Here is a 19,946-nt window from a genome sequence, read left to right as displayed (position 1 = left end):
AAAAAGGCAGAAGGGGAGGGTTGGACGCAAGTAATAGGAGGGGAGGTCTGGGAGGCAGGAAAAGGGATGTCCACTAGAGGCAGTGAGAGGGGCGTTTGCAAAAGTGGAATTGCCATTTTGCCCTGCTGCTCCAGCAGTTGAGCTGCGCTCCAGCTTTTGAAGTCCTCACTCCACTTCCAATTTGGCTTTCCTGCTGCCTTACCTTTTTCTTGCTTGGCTGCTGCCTGCTTTTGGGTCTCTGGGTGGCTTGACACTTCAGGGAAGTGGAAGGTGAATGCCTTTCGGGACATTTTTGGATGAGAGCACAGTCTCTTCTTTTTGGGCAAAGCTGTGGAATAATACTTTCTTTCCCATGCTGGCAGCCACTTTGTTTTTCCTACAGATGCTGCAGGATCGGGTGCTGCGTAAAAATGAGATGTGCAATGAGTGTCCTATTCAGGTGCACCTTTGCTGGGTCACCTTTGCTGGGTTGCCTGTCCTGTGCCTGCTTCCTGTCCCTGTTGTGCTTGCCAGTTCTTTTCCTATCCCACCACTTTCCCATAAGCATGGGGGATCCCCGTTTGCACAGGTGCTCCGTCGGGTGTTTTTTGGTATATTGTGTCCGGTGCCATGAGGTGGGTGATTCCTCTTCTTGGTGCTGCACACTGATAGGGGAAACTCATGTGGTGGGGACACGATGTTCAGCTATTGTTTGTGGCAGGGGCGTATCTGCGTGGGGCCTCAGGGGCCTGGGCCCCCGCAGATTTTGCCCTGGACCCCCCTACCGCCATCAACCCTCCCCCGCTGCCGTTCTTACTTTTGCTGGCGGGGGACCCCAACCCCCGCCAGCCGAGGTCTGCTTCCACCTGCCGCTGCCGTAAAAACTTCTTCTTCAGCCGGCGGGGGACCCCAAACCCCCGCCAGCTGCCCCGCGGTGTTTAAAATTCATCTTCGGCCTCCGTGGCCGTGCTGCTGTGATAGGCGCTGTTGAAATCCACTTCGGAGTCTGACGTCGTTGTACGTGCTGCGACGTCAGACTCCGAAGTGGATTTCAACAGCGCCTATCACAGCAGCACGGCCACGGAGGCCGAAGATGAATTTTAAACACCGCGGGGCGGCTGGCGGGGGTTTGGGGTCCCCCGCCGGCTGAAGAAGAAGTTTTTACGGCAGCGGCAGGTGGAAGCAGACCTCGGCTGGCGGGGGTTGGGGTCCCCCGCCAGCAAAAGTAAGAACGGCAGCGGAGGAGGGTTGGCGGCGGGAGGGGGGTGGAGAGAGTCATTGGTGGCGGTGGGGGCTCGGCGGTGGGGGCTCGGCGGCGGCGGGGGGGGGGGGGGGCTAAAATGTGCCCCCTCCCTCTGGCTCTGGCCCCCCCTACCGCCGGAGTCCAGATACGCCCCTGGTTTGTGGGCATCTGTGTTCCCCCCAGGTTGCAGCCTTTGTGGTGTTCTTTGAGTGTTGCCTAGATCCTGGGAATCACAGGTGGTGGCAGGAGGCCATGATTGGTCTTTGGGCCTCAGCAATGTGGGCAACAGGTAGGCACGATGGTGGCACTGGGGCCACACTTTAGCTGTGCATGTAGTGGGCCTAGCTGATGGGGTCGGGTAGAGCTGCAGCGGTGAGACAACCACACCTTGGCCACTAGCTGGCGGGCACTGCGGATTGGTCATCGCAGACACTTTGGTGTTACAGGGAAAATAGTGGGAATGGTTAAAGTTGTATAAAAATAAAGCTATGATCAGTTATTGCCATTGGCAGGTTGTCCGAGAGTCCATTTTATTTTACTGTGGCAGGTAAAAAGGCCTTTTTAAAATGGGGCAGTAAATGGCTGTGCGCTAATATTAAAAGTAGTGCGCAGCTATTTATTGCCTGAGTCCTTACTGCCACCTATTTTCTTGGCAGTAAGGGCTCACATGCTACTCGTGCGGAAATCAAGCAGCGAACGGCAAGGTGGCCACACTTCCAATTACCACCGGGAACACCCCCCGCAGTAGAAAATTGAAAAGTATTTTCTACCGTGGGAAATAGCGCACACCAACTTCAGAATTACCGCCGGGCGCCCACGCTACATTCAGCAGTAGTGTCGATTTGGCGCATGCTACCCGTGCATTAGCCCTACTGCAGCTTAGTAAAAGGGCCCTTAAAGTGGCAACAGATCAGGGAGACCCAGAACAGGGAGAAAGGGTTGTCTAGGTCAGGGGCGTAGCCACGGGTGGGCCCGGGCCCACCCAATTTGGGGTCAGGCCCGCCCAGCAGCACAGCGATACCATTCCCCCGTGGCGTGCCGCAACTTTCATCCCCATCTTCCCTCACCCTCGCAGGCCCGCCCAGCAGTGATTTCGATCGCAGGCAGCTCCTTCGGCTCGCACACGCTGCCTGCCGGCTGGGCTGCCGCTCAAATCTCCTTGCAGCTACTAGCAGCGCTAACCCGGAAGCCTCTCCTCTGAGCTTCCGGGTTAGCGCTGCTAGTAGCTGCAAGGAGATTTGAGCGGCAGCCGGCAGGCAGCGTGTGCGAGTCGAAGGAGCTGCCTGCGATCGGAATCGCTGCTGGGCGGGCCTGCGAGGGTGAGGGAAGATGGGGGTGAAAGTTGTGGCACGCAACGGGGCAAGGGATGATGGGGAAAAGATGTTGGAATGGGGGAGGGAAGACGGGGGCAGCAGCTGCACGGGGGGGGGGGGGGGGAGGGAAGAAGATGGAAGGAAAGATGCTGCACAGGGAGGAGGGAAGATGGAATGATGAGGCATGGTGGGTGGGGGAGAAGCTGCATGGGGAAGAAGGGAGAGATCCAGTAAAGGGGTGGAGGGGTCAGGAAGGGAGAAGTCTTGGCTGCATATGAGGTGGAGGAGAGGGAGACATGCTGCATAGAGAGGGGATAGGTGGTGAGAGGGGGAGAAATGTTAAACATAGGGGTGGAGAGGAGGGCAAAATGGTGGGCATAGGGGTGGAGGGAAGGGAGAAATGTTAGACATGCTGGTAGAGGGGAGGAAGGTAGATATGCTGTATGGGAAGGGGAGAGAGACGTTGGACAGTGGGAATGAGAGGGGGAGATAGACATGGAGGTGGATGAGAGGTACACAGTAGGTGGTGAGGGGGGAAATGCTGGGCCATGGGGGAGAGGACTACTACATTACTATTTAACAGGAATGAAGAGAGAAGGGGTTGGAAAATATAAGGCTGCCATGGTGGGGTGGGGAGGGGATCAGATGCTGGTTAGAAGGGTGGAGGGAGAAGATGATGGGAATGGTGGAACCCTGTGGGAGAGGGCAAGGAAATGAATGAGAGATAGTGATTACAGAGGGTAGAAATATGGTAATGGGGAGTAGATTAAAGATAAAAGAGAAAGTAGGGATGGGGAGGAGTAAGATGGGGAATGGGAGAGCTAGCAGGTGAAAGAAGAAGATGGAAATTTGATAGGTAGTTGAAAAGTAAAAAGGAGACAAAGAAGGGTGAGAGAGAGGCAGAAAAGAGCTACAAAGGAATGACCAACATGTCAGAGGCAGGAATATTGAGGGAACAGACAGGAGAGAGGAGAAAAGACAAATGGACTACAGCCGCTTAAAGAAGAATTAGCAGATGGCAGAGAGGAAAGCAGAAAAGAGAAATTGGAACCAGCAAGATGGAAAAATAAAATGTCCAGACAACAAAGGTAGAAACAAAGCATTTTATTTCAAATGTTTTAAATGGAATATGTTAGCTTTTGGAAATGTGCATAGGAAATGTCTTTGTATTGTGTTCTGTAGAAAAGGAAATGCATGTTTTGTGTCTCCAGTGTTGCAGTAATGCTACGTTTAACTTCTTGGGGTTCCTTTTCAATTTTTGTCTAAATATTTTTTTTTTCTAATTTGTGATCCCTTGTTCTGTGTTTGGTGAGGTTCTGTTGGTGTGATAGTAATGGCAGGTGGAAAATTGGAAGGGAGGCAAAGAGGAGAGGGAATCGAGGAGGGGAGCCCTCCTTTATTTTCTGACCTGGGCCAAGTAGGTCTTACAACAGTCCTAACCCTTGCTGTATAGCTGGTGAGGATTCCCAGGCATCCCCAGCTAAGGACCTCCTCCAAAGGCGGCCAGAACTCCCTTCTACCAAGCTCTGGCAACAGCATCCTTGAGCCATCGACAGCTAAGCATGTGTGGGGTGCTGGCATCAGTGGCTTAGGGTCATTGCTGCTGCCTGCCAAGCTTGGTAAAAGAGAGTTCTGGCCACCTTCAGAGAAAGTCTTCAGCTGACTGAGCTTGAGGATCCTCATTAGCTAAAGTATTTATATTTTGAGGTGGAGGTAGGGCGGAGCAGAGAAAATTTTGTGCCCACCCACTTTGGGCTCAGGCCCACCCAAAACTGGCTGTCTGGCTACGCCACTGGTCTAGGTGTTTCCCAGGAAGGGCTACAGTGTCCAGAAATGTGCCCAGAGAAGAGGGGAACTGCCCATCAGCATACATAGACACTACATGTGTGTGAGGGAATAGAAGACTGCTGAGGTAGGAACAGTCTTTCCATAACAGTTCTAATCTTATATGCCTAGGCCAGATATAAGTCTGGGACTTTCTTTGAGCAGCTGCACAAAAAACAGAGAGAGGGTTCAAAGCACAAAATGAAATGTAGGAGTGGCCTAGTGGTTAGGGTGGTGGACTTTGGTCTTGAGGAACTGCGTTAGATTTCCGGCACAGGCAGCTCCTTGTGACTCTGGGCAAGTCACTTAACCCTCCATTGCCTGCTGCATTGAGCCTGCCATGAGTGGGAAAGTGCGGGGTACAAATGTAACAACAACAAAAAAAAAACAGCAAAAAAATACCAGGAGTCTTCACAAGTGGGGCAAAACCTTTAATTGTACATCATATATCGTTGACCTGACATGGGCAATGTTTTGGCGCAAAGCACCTGCGGTCATTGGTTCTTAATTGTATAAGATGAAGAGAACAGCTAAAAGTTGAGTTCACATCAAAAGCAACTAAAATCCGCTCCAAATACAAGCATAAAATGCCTGCATGCTCCACACAATTGTGCCTGAAGTAAGAAGGACGCCATGCTCCCATACGGGGCAAGCAGGCTTTTTACGCTTGTATTTGGAGCGGATTTTAGTTGCATTTGATGTGAACTCAGCTTTCAGCTGTTCTCTTCATCTTATACAATTAAGAGTAAACAACCCCTGATGCAGGTGCTTCACGCCGAAACACGGCCCATGCCGGGTCAACGATATATGATGTACAATTAAAGGTTTTGCCCCGCTTGTAAAGGCTCCTGGTACCTTTTTTTGCTGTTTGAGTAGTTGCACACCAGGTCCGAGCTTAGCCTAATGCCAACCCAAGGAGGATTTTTCACTGATCCACAAGACAGTCTTTAACTGCAAGACAGACAGTCTCTGTAGTAACAGATTTTGGTCTGTTTAGTTGAAGCAATAAAGAATTTTGGTTTACTTTTATCCCTTTCTCTGGCTTTTTCTGTGGAGGATCAGTGCTGCTAGGGTGTCCACACTACCAGAGGCACCTTCTTAACTATTAAAACTAAGTGTCCTGTTATAAAATTATTCTCCTAGTGTTGTCTCAGTAGAAAATATATTTTAAAAGAACATTAATTAAAACATATTTATTTCTTGATCAGTTCTAAGGTTTAAGGTTGCATCGTGAACTCACTGAAAATGACACACGAGCTCAAAACTTGAAAAAAATGTTACTATTTGAGTATATTGTCAGAATCATGGCTTTATAAGCATGTAACCAGTAAATATAATTCACTCTGCTTTCATACGTTAAACAATTTCAAGTAGTAAAACACAATCCAAGTAAAGAAGCTATTGCATAAATATATTTTTTTCTGATTTAGTAGCCACTGACTAATTTTTCATAGCGTTGTTGCTGAACTGACATAAGATACGAGATGAACAACTGTAGTCTAATTATAAGCTCAACAGCTAAAGCAAGACATGTGGGAGGGAAGAGGCATGAGAAGAGAATGACTACTCTCTTAAATGCTTGGTTTCTTCTTTCATTATCATTTTACACAACAGAGAAAATATACACAGGCTTTAAATTTGTTCATTTGGCCTGACCTGTTATGGTCAGGCAGGATTAAGGCATGGGCAAACTAAGGGGCCTTTTACTAAAGCTTGATGCACTCTAAAGGCTACAAAGCAGATTTTATACCTATGAGCTTCTTAGCATTTAAGGGGTCTTTTACAAAGGTGTACTAGCATTTTTAGCACGCGCTAATAATTAGCACGCACTAAATGCTAAAGACACACATAGGCATCTTTAGCGTTTAGCGCATGCTTATTTTTAGTGTATGCTAAAAACGCTAGCGCGCCTTTGTAAAAGGGGCCCTTAGAGCGCACAAGCTTTAGTAAGAGGGCCCTTAAGTATATACGCAGGGCCCAAATATTTTGGGGATGGGGGCCCTCTCAACTATGTGGTTCCCAAGGCAGTTTTTTTTTTCCTATTGATGATTCAGTTGTTGGCAGAAACAAGGGGGGAGGGGGACCAGAACCACAGCTGCTTGCAGAGATTCCGCTATTCTATCTACCTTCTTTGCATTATACTTCAGGGGGCAGAAGGGATCAGAGAGCAGCATTTCTTACCTGCTGCTTCCTCCTCTGCTGGTTTTCCTCTATGTAAGTACATAAATATTGCCATACTGGGACACAGCAAAGGTCCATCAAGCCCAGCATTCTCTTTTCAACAGTGGCCAATCCAGGTCACAAACTCCTGGCAAGATCCCAAAAAAGTACAAAACATCTTATACTGCTTATCCCAGAAATAGTGGATTTTCCCCAAATCCAATTTAATAATGGTCTATGGACTTTTCCTTTAGGAAGCCATCCAAACCTTTTTTAAACCCTGCTAAGCTAACCACCTTTGCCACATTCTCTGGCAATGAATTCCAGAGTTTAATTACACACTGAGTGAAGAAACATTTTCTCTGATTCATTTTAAATTTACTACTTTGTAGCTTCATTGCATGCCCCCAAGTTCTAGTATTTTTGGAAAGAGTAAACAGATGCTTCACGCCTACCTGTTCCACTCATTAGTTTATAGACCTCTATCATATCCCCCCTCAGCCGTCTTTTCTCCAAGCTGAAGAGCCCTAGCCACTTTAGCCTTTCCTCATAAGGAAGTCATCCCATCCCCTTTATGATTTCCGTTGCCCTTCTCTGCACTTTTTCTAATTCCACTATCCAGCTTATTTTTGAAAGAGAAAGAGGCCCATATTTCGACCCAAATCGCGAGATGGGCGCCAGTTTCCCGTGGGTGCCCAAATCGGTATAATCAAAACCCGATTTTTGGCGTCCTTAACTGCAGCCCGTCATGGAGACGAACAAAGATCACTGGGGCATGTCGGAGGCGTGGCGAAGGCGGGACTGGGGCTTGGTTATCGGCCGAGGAGAGATGGGCGTCTTTAGCTGATAATCAAAACAAGAAGGGCGTTTTTCACGAGAATTTGGTCAGTTTTATTTGGACCCTTTTTTTTCAGGTCCTAGTCCCAAAAAAGTGTCCCAACTGACCAGATGACCACCGGAGGGAATCGGGGATCACCTCCCCTGACTCCCCCAGTGGTCACTAACCCCCTCCCACCAAAAAAAACCCACTTTACACATTTTTTTCCCAGCCTGTATGCCAGCCTCAAATGCCGTACTCACCTCCATGACAGCAGAATGTGTTCTATCCTCTGACAGCCTTTCCCTGGACTGATGTAGGTCTTGGGTGAGTGTGACACCTTTTCTGTTAAGGGCACTGCAGAGTCACATCAGCAATGCATTGTGGTGGGTGTAGGGTAGTGGGCTCCGTGAGTCCACTAGCTTGTGTTAAATGCTCACGATGTTGGTAGCTGGTAGGCTCTACTCCCATGGTGCTTTTCCCTCTGCTTACTGGGTCAGAGTGTGCCCTGTTTTGTTTCCGGTAGTCCATGAGGTAGTGGCCATTTGTGTAAGACACTTTTAGATCCCTTTCATGTGTTAGCCACGTTACAGCACTTAGTTCTTACCTTGAATGTTGCTGAAAGAGGCCATTGTACAACATTTTGCCAGCTCGGACCTACTGCTAATCTCAGTACCAGCGAGACTCGTTGCCAGTGGGGCACAACCTCTGATCTGCAGTTAACTGTGAGTAAAGGTGCTTATTCAAATAAAGGTCGTTTTCAATGAGATTAGTCTTCAGGTGTGAACTGCTGTGCCAAGGTTGTACACCAGGAACAAGTCCTGTCCCTGGAGCAATTTTAGTGGGTACTGCAGTGCACTTCAGGCAGGCAGACCCAGGCCCATCTCCCCCCCATCCGTAACACTTGTGGTGGTAAATGGGAGGCCTCTAAAACCCACTGTACCCACATGTAGTTGCCCCCTTCACCCCTAAGAGCTGTGGTAGTGTTGTACATTTGTCCCTCCCACGACCAAATGGCTTGGATTGGGACGTTTCTGAGCTGGGCGCTTTTAGTTTCCATTATCGCTAAAAAAAAACCCCGCCCATCTCAGAAGGGACCAAATCCATGGCATTTGGTCCGTCCAAACCGTATTTTCGAAACGAAAGATGGACACCCATCTTTTTCGATAATACGGTCTGTCCCGCCTCTTCACATACCCGTTTTCGGACATAAGACGCCCATGGAGATGGGCGTTCACATTCAATTATGCCCCTCTATATCTTTTTTGAGATATGGTGACCAAAACTGAACAAAATATTTGAGGTGCAGTCGCACCATGGAGCAATATAAAGGCAGAGCCACGTGGTCTCTAAGGACATTTCGGCGAAGGGGCGGGGAAACCCGTATTATCGAAATAAGATGGACGTCCATCTTTCGTTTCGATAATACGGTCGAGGACGCCCAAATCTCAACATTTAGGTTGACCTTAGAGATGGTCGACCTTAGAGATGGTCGTCCCCGGTTTTCGGCCATAATAGAAACCGAGGACGCCCATCTCAGAAATGACCAAATCCAAGCCATTTGGTCATGGGAGGAGCCAGCATTCGTAGTGCACTGGTCCTCCTCACATGCCAGGACACCAACCGGGCACCCTAGGAGGCACTGCAGTGGACTTCACAAATTGCTCCCAGGTGCATAGCTCCCTTACCTTCGGTTCCCAAACCCCACAACTGTACACCACTACCATAGCCCTTAGGGATGAGGGGGGCACCTACATGTGGGTACAGTGGGTTTTGGGTGGGTTTTGGCTGGCTCACGTTTACCACCATAAGTGTAACAGGTGGGGGGGATGGGCCTGGGTCCGCCTGCCTGAAGTGCATTGCACCTACTAAAACTGCTCCAGGGACCTGCATAGTGCTGTGATGGAGCTGGGTATGACATTTGAGGCTGGCATAGAGGCTGGAAAAAGTTTTATTTTTTTTTTTTTTTTTAAGGGTGGGAGGAGGTTGGTGACCACTGAGGGAGTAAGGTGAGGTCATCCCCATTCCCTCTGGTGGTCATCTGGTCAGTTCAGGCACCTTTTCGAGGCTTGGTCGTGAAAAAAAAGGGACAAAGTAAAGTCGACCAAATGCTCGTGAGGGATGCCCTTCTGTTTTTCATTATCGGCCAAGGACATCCATCTCTTAACCACGCCCCTGTTCTGCCTTCGGGACACTACCGACACGCCCCCTTGAACTTTGTTCGTCCCCGCGACGGAAAGCAGTTGTGGACGCAAAAAATCGGCTTTCCATTATGCCGATTTGGGCGACATCGGGAGAAGGATGCCCATCTCCCAATTTATGTCGGAAGACGGGCATCCTTCCCTTTCAAAAATAAGCCTGATAGTGCCCCATTTATGGGAGTTTTAAAATATATTTATATTAGAATGGGTGGGGGTGCACATGTTTGCCTACAGGCCAACAAAGAGTTAATCCTGCCCTGGTTATGCTTGGGATGACAGTACAATGCATACTTTCATATACAGAAATATGCCAACCGGTTCCAAAAAGAACTGACCGAATCTGCTAGATAGAACACTTTCTTAAGAAAATGTCAAGTCCAGAATTATACAGATAATATACTACAGATAAAAATGATGTCCCACTTAATACTTTGACCAAGATAATGGTATAAGTTACTAGCAGCTTTGTGCTTAGCTAGTGTGAATCTTAATAGTGTGTCCCACTAGCAGGAAAAGCATCCCTGCTATCAAAGAGAAAAATATTCCAATGGAAGCTAGTATAAAGGACCAGCCATAACGAACATATACAGTAAAGTATGGGCAATCTTCTTTATGGGAATTCATGTAGTTTTCCAGATCAGCCATCGCCTGAACCCAAATGACATACATCACCACCACCAGAGAGAAAAAGATTCCTGAAAGAAAAGAAACCATTAGTTAGTTTTCTTCCTGGATCTTTAACACTTTAGCTACTGCTAATAATATGTCTTTCAATGTTTGTACCTTTGGTGTGTTATTAGATCATTTTTGTGGTACAGATACTTTGCAAAAATATCACTAGATTATTATGAGGTTGATAGTCTAAATGGGCCTGATATTCAGCCAGCGGTGATCAGAATTTGCTGACCGTCACCGGTTTTATCCTTGGAAATTCAATGCCGGGCCATATCCAGCCTCCAGCACTGAATTTCTGTGTATATGTACCTAGTGAAAACATAGGACTGTTTTTTATGCAATTATCTTGGCTAATTAAGTGTTGAATATCGACACTTAACTGGTCAAGTGGTGACTCCACCCTCGGAACGCCCCCAAATTACCTGGCTTCGTTAACCGGACATTTTCAGCAGCACTATACTATTAACTACAGCTGATTAAGACCGATTAGCTCTGAACAAGTGATTTAACCAGCCAGAAATGGCTCCTGGCTGGTTAAATCATTTTGACTATCAACCCCAATATGTCTTTATTGCTTGTGTTTTTTTAGATTTGATCCTTTGGCCCAAGGCCAATAGAAACACTAAGGCCCCAATGCTCAGAAACCAATGCGGGTGCTAGAGGACATTAGCGCCGGACTAGTGCCCGCATTTGCTACTGCTGAATGCTCAGAGCCAGCAAGCACGTGAAATAATGAGCTCACCGGCTCTGAGCACACTAAGCATGCCAATGCATGCTAAACAAGTCATCACCTATTCCTCCCCAATGCTCAGCGGGCAGCATGCCAAACAAGGGCATTCCTCCCAAGGCAAACCCTATGCCAGCTCAGAGCTGGCGTTAGAGTTGTGCCGAGCCATGGGGAGGGGGGGGATGACCTCTTGTCAAAGCCCTGGTGGTCCGTTGGACCCCAGACCCCCACCCTTTCAAAGACATAAGGGCATGGTGGTCCGGTGGACCCTGGACCTCCACCCTCCGGTGGACCCCAGACCCCACCCCCCAAAAATAAATTAAAACCTTGGTGGTCCAGTAGGACCCCTGGCCAGGACCCCCCTCCCCTGGAGACCAGTCTAGCCCCAGTGGCCTAGTGGTGGCCTCCCAACACCCTCCTCTCTAGGCACGTCATCATAATGGTAGCGCCCTGCCTGGCACAACCCGAGTTCCTTCCTTATATGGTAGTTAGGCCCCACCCAGTGCATCCCTGGATGCACTGGGCAGAGCAGGGTGCTGCCATTGTGATGACACACCCATAGAGGAGGGACTAGAATTCCTTCCCTCTTCCTTCTACAAGGGGGAATGGCGGGACCACTGCTAGGGCACCAGGGCTAGGCTGGTCTTCAGGGGAGGGGGTCCTAGCCAGGGGTCCCACTGGACCACCAGAGTTTTAATGTATTTTGGAGGGGAACTATCATTGTGCCCTGCTGCCTGCAACCTGGAACAACCAATACAGTACAGTCTCTATTATCCAAAGTAAATGGGACCGACCTGTGTTGGATAAATAAAAAGTCAGATAATATGGGAAACACTGCATAAACCCCTTAAACAATGTATAAACAAAGGCATGGAGTTTTTAATTTTCAAAAATTGTTCTAAAACAAAGATTTTTAATTGAAATAAATTTGATGACATCACTAGGGCATCTGTCAGATATGCTGGATCATCGGATTTGCGAAGATCAGATAATCAAGACTGTACTGTATGTTAAAACTTTTTTTTTTTTTTTTTTAGAGAGCTGCATCAAAGCTACCAGTACAGAAGCAGTTACCACCTTCTCCTCCTCCCCAGCTGCAGCCCATGTCATTCAGGCTGCAGGATCCTGTCAAAGGGGGCAGATTACAGGAGTCAGAAATGTGCTATATGAGCCGGCATCATGTGACTGTGTTGCTTCAAGGTCTTGAGGCATGAGGCTGCTGCAAGAACTCTGGACAGTTGACTGGTGCAGTGGTGGTTCATGTGGCTGACCTTGTTGCAGCACCAGTAGAGCTTTTAAAAAAGATGTTGTGAATTGATTTCATTTTCTGAGTCAGCTGAAGATGGGAAGGGGGGCTAGGAAGGGAAAAATCAATGCAGGCACTGGCAGAAACCCAGAGGAAAGAAGGATGACCGAGTTGCCTAAAAAGGACAATTGGTCTTTTTCTGTCATCATGTTCTGTGACATTATCCCCTCTCATTCTGGGGCCCTTTTACTAAACTGTAGTAAAAAGTGGCCTGCGGTAGTCTGGACGCATGAATTTGGCGGGCGCTGGGCCGTTTTTTTACCCCAGCTAGGAAAAAAGGTTTTTTTTAATAGTGGGGCGGTAAATGGCCGTGCACTAAAATTAAAAGTAGCGTGTGGCTATTTACTACCTGAGCACTTACCGCCACCCATTGACCTAGCGGTAAGGGTCACATGCTACTCATGCGGTAATCAGTTAGCGCACATCTAATGTGGCCATGCTGCCAATGTTCGCTGGGAACACCCCTGTGGTAGAAAATATAAAAAATATTTTCTACTGGGGAAATAGCGCATGCTAACTTCAAAATTACCACCAGGCGCCCATGCTAGCCTGGTGGTAGTGTAGATTTGGCACGCACTATGCGTTAGCCTTACCGCAGATTAGTATAAGGGCACCTCTATGCACGTATAGAATACTGCCATTCACATGAGCAGTGGCGTAGCAAGGGCGGGGTGGTGGGGGCGGTCCGCCCCGGGTGCATGCTGCTGGAGGGGTGCAGTGAGCAGACGCATGCCTGTCGGTTCCGCTGGTTCCCTGCTCCCTCTGCCTCGGAACAAGTTACTTCCTGTTCCGGGGCAGAGGGAGCCAGCGGAGCCGACAGCCGCGCGGCTGCTCTCTGCAGCTAAGAATGCACCCGGGGGGAGGGGGGTTGATGCGCCGGGGGGGGAGGTGCGCAGCGGCGATCCGCCCCAGGTGGCAGCCGACCTAGGAATGCCACTGCACATGAATGTATGCTTATGTATGTAAATGACAGTAGCGTTCTTCTATCATTGCATGTAAAATAGCTTACTGAACGTTATGTGCGTAAAATAAAATACAACATTTAAATGCTAGATCTGTCTTAAATGTATGCACCTAGGGGCCCCTTTTACTAAGCTGCGCTGGCGCCTACGCGTTCACAACGCACGTCAATTTTTAACTGTCACCCAGCTACCACGTGGCCCGAGCAGGAATTCCATTTTTTGCAGGTGTCCAAAAATATTTTTTTCTTTTCGAACGCACGGCGCTAACCGGGCAGTAATCGGCAGTGTACGCGTGCTGACGATTACCACCCGGTTAACACGCGAGACCTTACCGCTAAGTCAGTGGGTGGCGGTAAGGTCTCAGGCCCAAAATGGACTCGAAATAATTTTTATTTTGCCGCATGTCCATTTTCGGCCCCCCCCCCCCCAAAAGGCCTTTTTTGCAGGCGAGCTGAAAAATGGACCTGCGTGCATCTAATACGCGCACCTACACAAGCACAGGCCATTTTTCAACGCGTCTTAGTAAAAGGGCCCCTTAATTTTTTTCACTTTGATGCAGTTTTATGCTAGTTTTCCATAAGAAAAGCATCTGAGTGGTCTTACAGAATAGGCTCACTGCCCACAAAAATATGGCAATTGAATGTTGATGCCCTGTGGCAGAATTGCCTCGATTATGCTACTATCATGATCTTTAAGGAGCCCTTTTGCTAAGATGTGGTAAGCACTAACTCATGCTTCCCGCAGCTTAAAAGGGCTGTGGGGCGCGCTGAGGTGTTGTGCGGCAAGTTTCAAATATGCATGCGCTACCCACACGCTAAACAAAATTTTTTGGCTGGGGGGGGGGGCGCGTCCGAGGGGGGGGGTCGGAAGTAGGCATCTCTGCACTAATCAGTTAATGCGTCAGCATTGATATACCTACAAAATAGGTGGCAGTAAGGGCTCGTGCAATAATTTTTGTTAACGACCATGCGCTAATGGGCATTAATTTGGAAAGCTGGTCATTTTCTGGCTGTGGTAGAAATGGCCTTAGCGCACGGGAAAGACCTGCGTAAGGTCGCGTTAAGGCCACTTCCTACTGCAGCTTTGTAAAAGGACCCCTATCTGTTTTAAAGAAATCTTAGAACAATTTTTATTAAGGGAACGGATTTTTGGCCACTTAACTTTCATGTTGCCCTTTCATATTTCAATCTAACCAAATCCTACACGTAGCTTAATGAAGAGGTTGATAAGTTATCAAATTTGTAACATGTGACCATGCTGGCCTTTCATTTTAAATGATAGGAAATGTCAGTTTTAAAAAGGTATGCAAATATATGTTTTGATGATGTTCTTTTGGTGTTCTTAGTGTCACCTGTGCTAATTAAAATTGATATTTACAAGAAAGTAATCATATATAATTTTTTAATGTAAGGCATGAGGGTCTGAAATTAAAAAATAAAGCCCCTTGCTGATGAGAGAGACTTTTAATGCTCTTCGATGCTTATTAAGATATTTTTTTTAAGGTGCCACCATCTTGGAAAGGTTCCTGTCTGCACTATGTCATGCCAAAATTAGTAGAAACACTTATAATATACCAAGCTCCTACCAAGTTGTTGACATTTGATAAAATGCATGTCATTTAATTAAGCAATACACTACTGGTAACACCGGAGACATGAAGAATTATAGATGCAGTGTTTGAGTTCAATGTAAGTTTTTTGCTTCAGTTCTACATTCTGCTTTTCAACTTCTCTACCCCCTCCCACCCCCTCCCAGCAACATATCATAGTGCCTATGGCTGAAAGCTGTAAAACTGGAAGTCTTGGTTTGGTCTGGATTCTGTTCCCCCAATTCAATTCACTGTCACCTAGGGAAAATCACTTATATTCTCAGGGTTTATGGGGCTAATGTATTGAAAACTAATGCATTAGTGCACAGTACACACTAATGCTTCATTTTGTTGTGCACAAATGAATCAGAAATTAGATCAGATAGTAGTTAGTGGTATATTACAATGTGTTTCATGTTTGCTTGTTTTAATAATGTGAATTTGCTTCTGCTGAAAATCACTGAGGGCAGGCATTGACTGGATGATAGGTATATACAATTTTTCGCATAAATAAATAAAATATACAATGGCAGCAGTAGCACTCTGCTTATTTTTACTATCAGTATACATCGGGCAAGCGCTGATCTCGCAAGACAACTCGCCGCTGACGTCCTGATATAGCTGGCAGGGTTTACAAGACTACTGAACAGATGTCGACAGGCTGCAGTCATGTTCTGATATAGTTTCTCAGACTCTATCAACTGAAAAATAGGGGTCTCTCTCTCTCTCACACACACACACTCTGTGTCACACATACACTCTCTCTCACACACTCACACTCATTCTCTCTCTCACACACATACTCTCTCACACAAACTTTCTCTATGAAACACACACACTCTCAGGCAGATGATCAAAAGCAAATGCCGAGGAGGAAGTGACGTCACGGGACTGAATGGCCGCCTAAACCCGGAGCTCCGTTCTTCCCTCCTGCTTTAAAGCTCCACTTACCACAAAGAATCCTCTCACAGCAGCTACAAGATCTGCAAACTGTCACCGACTCTCTCAAGCTAATAAAGAAGATGAGTAAAAAAAGCGGCGCGCTGCATAGGGAGAGCGAGAGGTTGTCGGCGAGACAAACAGACCGAGGCCTAGCTAGGCCCGCCTCCCCCAAGGTACGCAGAATCTCAGAATCGGGCCAAAACATGGCCCGCGAAGAACACCACGAACCCGCCCCTAATCAGGAATTCGCGCAAGAATTGACCAAAAGCTTGGAGGCGCTTAGGGCTGAAATTGTAGCGTCCAAAGAAGAAATATTGGAGCACGTGGACGCCCTGAGCGTCGACCTGAGAGAGCTTGGGGGAAGGGTAGAAGTGCTGGAGGAGCGTGCAGACGAGATGGGGGAGAGGCACGACGAAACAGAAAGGCGCATGCAGAGGCTCTTAGAGAAGACAGAAGATCTGCAGTTTAAAATGGATGACCTGGAAAACCGGGGGAGACGCCAAAACCTCCGGTTTCGAGGGGTCCAGGAAAACGCTGAGAACGAGGACGTCCCGACGGTAGTGCGTGCTATATGTGCGCAGCTATTGGGCCCAGAGTTTGATGTTAGCCAGATTGTGATGGACAGAGCGCATAGGGCACTGGGCCCTGCGAGAGACAACAGGCCAAGGGACATAGTGGTGAAGTTTTCCACCTACGCCTGTAAAGAACAAATATGGCAAAAGGCTCGCCAGTCCTCTAGCCTGGAATTTAATGGAGCTCGAGTTGCAGTTTACCAAGACCTCTCCTTGTTCACGCTGAGCCTACGGAGGGCCATGAAGCCGGTAATAGAGATCTTAACCAAGGAGAAGATTATATATAGATGGGCATTTCCATTTGCCATTTGCTTTGAACTTAAGGGAGAGAGGCTCCGATGCCGGTCTGTGGGAGAGGCGTGGAAAAGCTTGCATGAAGCGGGCTTAACCCCCACGGAAAATATGCCTACGGGATTGGCCCCCACAACAAAAGCACGGTTGCAGAGATGGAAGAGAGTTGAGAAAGGGGCGAAGAGCTCAAGACACCAGACCTGAACCGTAGAAGCTGAAAGACTTGGCCTGAATTCAGCTGTGCAGTTTTCTATCCCAGACGGGGGTAAAGTTGAGAACATGTTCTTGTGAGAGTTATTTAAAAGATAATGTACTAAATGGTAGTGGATGACAATGCGACACTGTGATTGGAAGGAGCGGGAGGGGGGACTGGGGGGGAAGGGGATTGGGGGGATGTATTTCAATTTGTTTGTTAAATTGGTTAAGACACTCTGTGACTCGGTCAAAGGGGTTTCTTCCTTCAAGTCCCAGGTAGTGCCGAGTGGCGCTGGCTGGGGATTTAAATTAGGGGGTAGTAGAGAGGATTTAAGGAGTAGAGAGGGGATCAGGGGGGTAGGGTTGGGGGGAATCAGAGTAAGGGGGGACGGGGTTAGTTTGGGAGGGGGGAGGTTAGTACTAGATTTCAGTCTTCACTGGTCAACATGTTATATCTCATCCTTTCTTGATAAGTTTCAATGGTAGACATTAAGATCTGCACATATAATATAAAGGGTTTGAATTCGCCATATAAGCGGCATGCACTGCTACGTGAGCTGCACTTGATGCAGCCACGGATAGTCTTTTTACAGGAAACCCATTTACTGCAAAAGCATGAGGGTCTTCTGCTATCTAGACAATACAAGCAGATCTATTGTGCCTCAGATGTCACGGGTACAAAGAAACGTGGGGTGGCTATAATGTTTCACAAAGATATCCAGGTACAGATATTGCACTCCAGAAAGGACAGGGAGGGTAGATTCCTATTTTTACATGTGTTATTGGAGCAGGAGGAATGTACACTGGCCAGTGTATACGCCCCAAATGAAAGGCAGGATACTTTTTTCCTGCGCCTGAGGAGGGAACTGCAGAATTTTGCTAGGGGTAAACTAATAGTCGCTGCCGACTTTAATGCCACTATGCAGCCAGGTCTGGACAGATCAGCTCCTCCTGCTCCGACTGATTGCAGACTGTCCCGTGCATTGAAATGTTTGGTTGATGAGCTGGGTTTATATGACGTATGGAGACTGGCTAATTCTAGGGGGAGGGAGTATACCTTTTATTCAACGGTGCACCTCTCCTACTCCAGAATTGACTATATTTTCATGGATAAGACACTGTCTGATGGGGTGGGGGGGGCCACTATAGGTCATATTACCATCTCGGATCATGCCCCAGTCTGGGCCAAAATTTCAGCCTTACAAGCTGAGCAGCGGGATAAGAGATGGGCGCTTAACAATTCCCTGCTACAAGATCCAGAGCTGGTGACGAGGTTTCGCCCAATCTTGAAAGAGTATTTCGATCTCAATATAGATTCTGGACCTCCACTGGGAACAGTATGGGATGCTTTCAAGGCAGTAGCGAGAGGGTATTTTATTAAACAAGCTGCTCAGAAGTCTAGAGCCCAAAGAGAACGTTTGGCCCAATGCATGGGTGCATTGGGAGACTTGGAGAGTAAATATAGGCTGTCCGGGTTGGGGTCAGACTACCGGACGTTGCAAGCAAAGAGACTGGAAATAGCCTCTCTCCATGAAGATAGTTTGAAGTTTGCACATGCAAGGACCAAGCAGGTATACTACGAATATACAAATAAACCAGGTAGACTATTGGCAGCTAAATTAAGGAAAATAGCATCTGATCGGCACATATTAAAAATAAAGGGAGCAGGAGGAGAGGTTCAGCACAAGGCTGCGGGGATAAGGGACTGTTTCGCACAATACTATAAGAACCTGTATCGGGAGGATGCCACTGTACAGACGGCAAAAATAGACGAATACTTGGCTGAAAGGGGTTTGAGGGTCCTGTCTGAATCGCAGAGGGAGGCATTGGATGAGCCGGTGAGAGTAGATGAGGTTGTGCAGGTTATTAAAGCACTTCCAGCAGGGAAGGTGCCGGGTCTGGATGGTTTTACAAACGAATTTTATAAGATCTTTGGACCACTCCTGGCACCTTACTTAACTTTGATAGCCAACTCTGTGAGAGAAGGGGCCTCTCTTCCAGCGACGATGATGGAGGCCTGGGTGGCAGTAATTCCCATGCCTGGTAAGGATAGAACGGAGTGTGCTTCATATCGGCCAATATCAATACTTAATGCCGATGTAAAAATTTTGGCCAAGGTTCTGGCCAACAGGTTGGCGAGGTTGTTGCCTAGCCTGATCCACCCTGACCAGGTAGGGTTCATAGCCAATAGGCAAGCTATGGATAACATCCGGAGAACGGTGGACCTTTTGTATGCCGCCCAGACAAGGGCCAGTCAGGTGGTGTTGTTGGGGCTGGATGCCGAAAAGGCTTTTGATAGGGTCCACTGGGGGTTCCTTGATAAAGTCCTGGCCAGGGTGGGGATAGGATCTCAGTACAGAGCCTGGATTGGGTCTTTGTATTCGGCACCGCGTGCGTGTGTGAGGATAAATGGTGGGCACTCGGAGACGTTTATGCTGGGACGAGGTACGCGACAAGGGTGCCCGCTGTCTCCCTTACTTTTTGCGCTGGCAATGGAACCCTTGGCAGAGGCGATTAGGGAGCACCCAGACATAACAGGGGTAAAGGTGGGTGGACAAGAATATAAAGTAGCTTTATTTGCGGATGACGTCCTGTTGTCCCTGACCAACCCCTTAATTTCATTGCCAAATCTAATGAAGGTGATAGGGGAATATGCTGCTATCTCCGGGTATAAACTTAATGTGGGCAAATCTATAGGCATGGCGCTGGGAGTACCCTCAAATATAATGGAATCATTGAAGGCATCCTTTACCTTCAAATGGGAAGAAAGAGCCTTGGGTTATTTGGGGGTCAAGATTTCGCGCAACTTAGATGCTTTGTTTGACGATAACTACCTAGCCCTTAGAAGGGAAATACAGAGGGACCTGGATAGATGGGCATCTATGGGATTATCCTGGTTTGGGCGCATTGCCACGATTAAAATGAATATTTTGCCACGATTGCTGTATCTATTCCAGGTACTGCCTCTGAAGCTGTCCAGGTCCTTCCTGTCCGGGATTCAGGATTCTTTGATCAGGTTCATATGGTGTCACAAGAGACCACGTTTGCCCCGAGCAGTGTTATATAAGAGTAGAAGAGAGGGAGGTCTGGGTGTCCCCAATCTCACCTGGTACTACTGGGCAGCACAAGCCAGAGCGGCAATCGACTGGTT

The 19,946-nt window shown here is 47.9% G+C and overlaps 1 protein-coding gene across 2 annotated transcripts in view; it reads right to left on the bottom strand.

Moving 5' to 3' along the window:
• Positions 1 to 9,666: 9,666 nt before the first annotated feature.
• The window catches only part of TMEM182 (transmembrane protein 182), a 44,230-nt gene continuing 33,950 nt past the window's right edge, over positions 9,667 to 19,946 (bottom strand). For both annotated transcript variants that reach the window (XM_030199554.1, XM_030199553.1), the window contains exon 5: positions 9,667 to 10,232. In XM_030199554.1, coding sequence (XP_030055414.1) covers positions 10,009 to 10,232 — 224 coding nt within the window. In that variant the 3' untranslated portion in view covers positions 9,667 to 10,008. The remainder of the gene's footprint in view (positions 10,233 to 19,946) is intronic.

This window comes from Microcaecilia unicolor, chromosome 4, assembly GCF_901765095.1.
Source record: "Microcaecilia unicolor chromosome 4, aMicUni1.1, whole genome shotgun sequence".
NCBI classification, from domain to species: Eukaryota; Metazoa; Chordata; class Amphibia; order Gymnophiona; family Siphonopidae; genus Microcaecilia; species Microcaecilia unicolor.
Note: the sequence above shows the minus strand (reverse complement) of the source record. Positions and strands in the feature narration are given on the sequence as shown.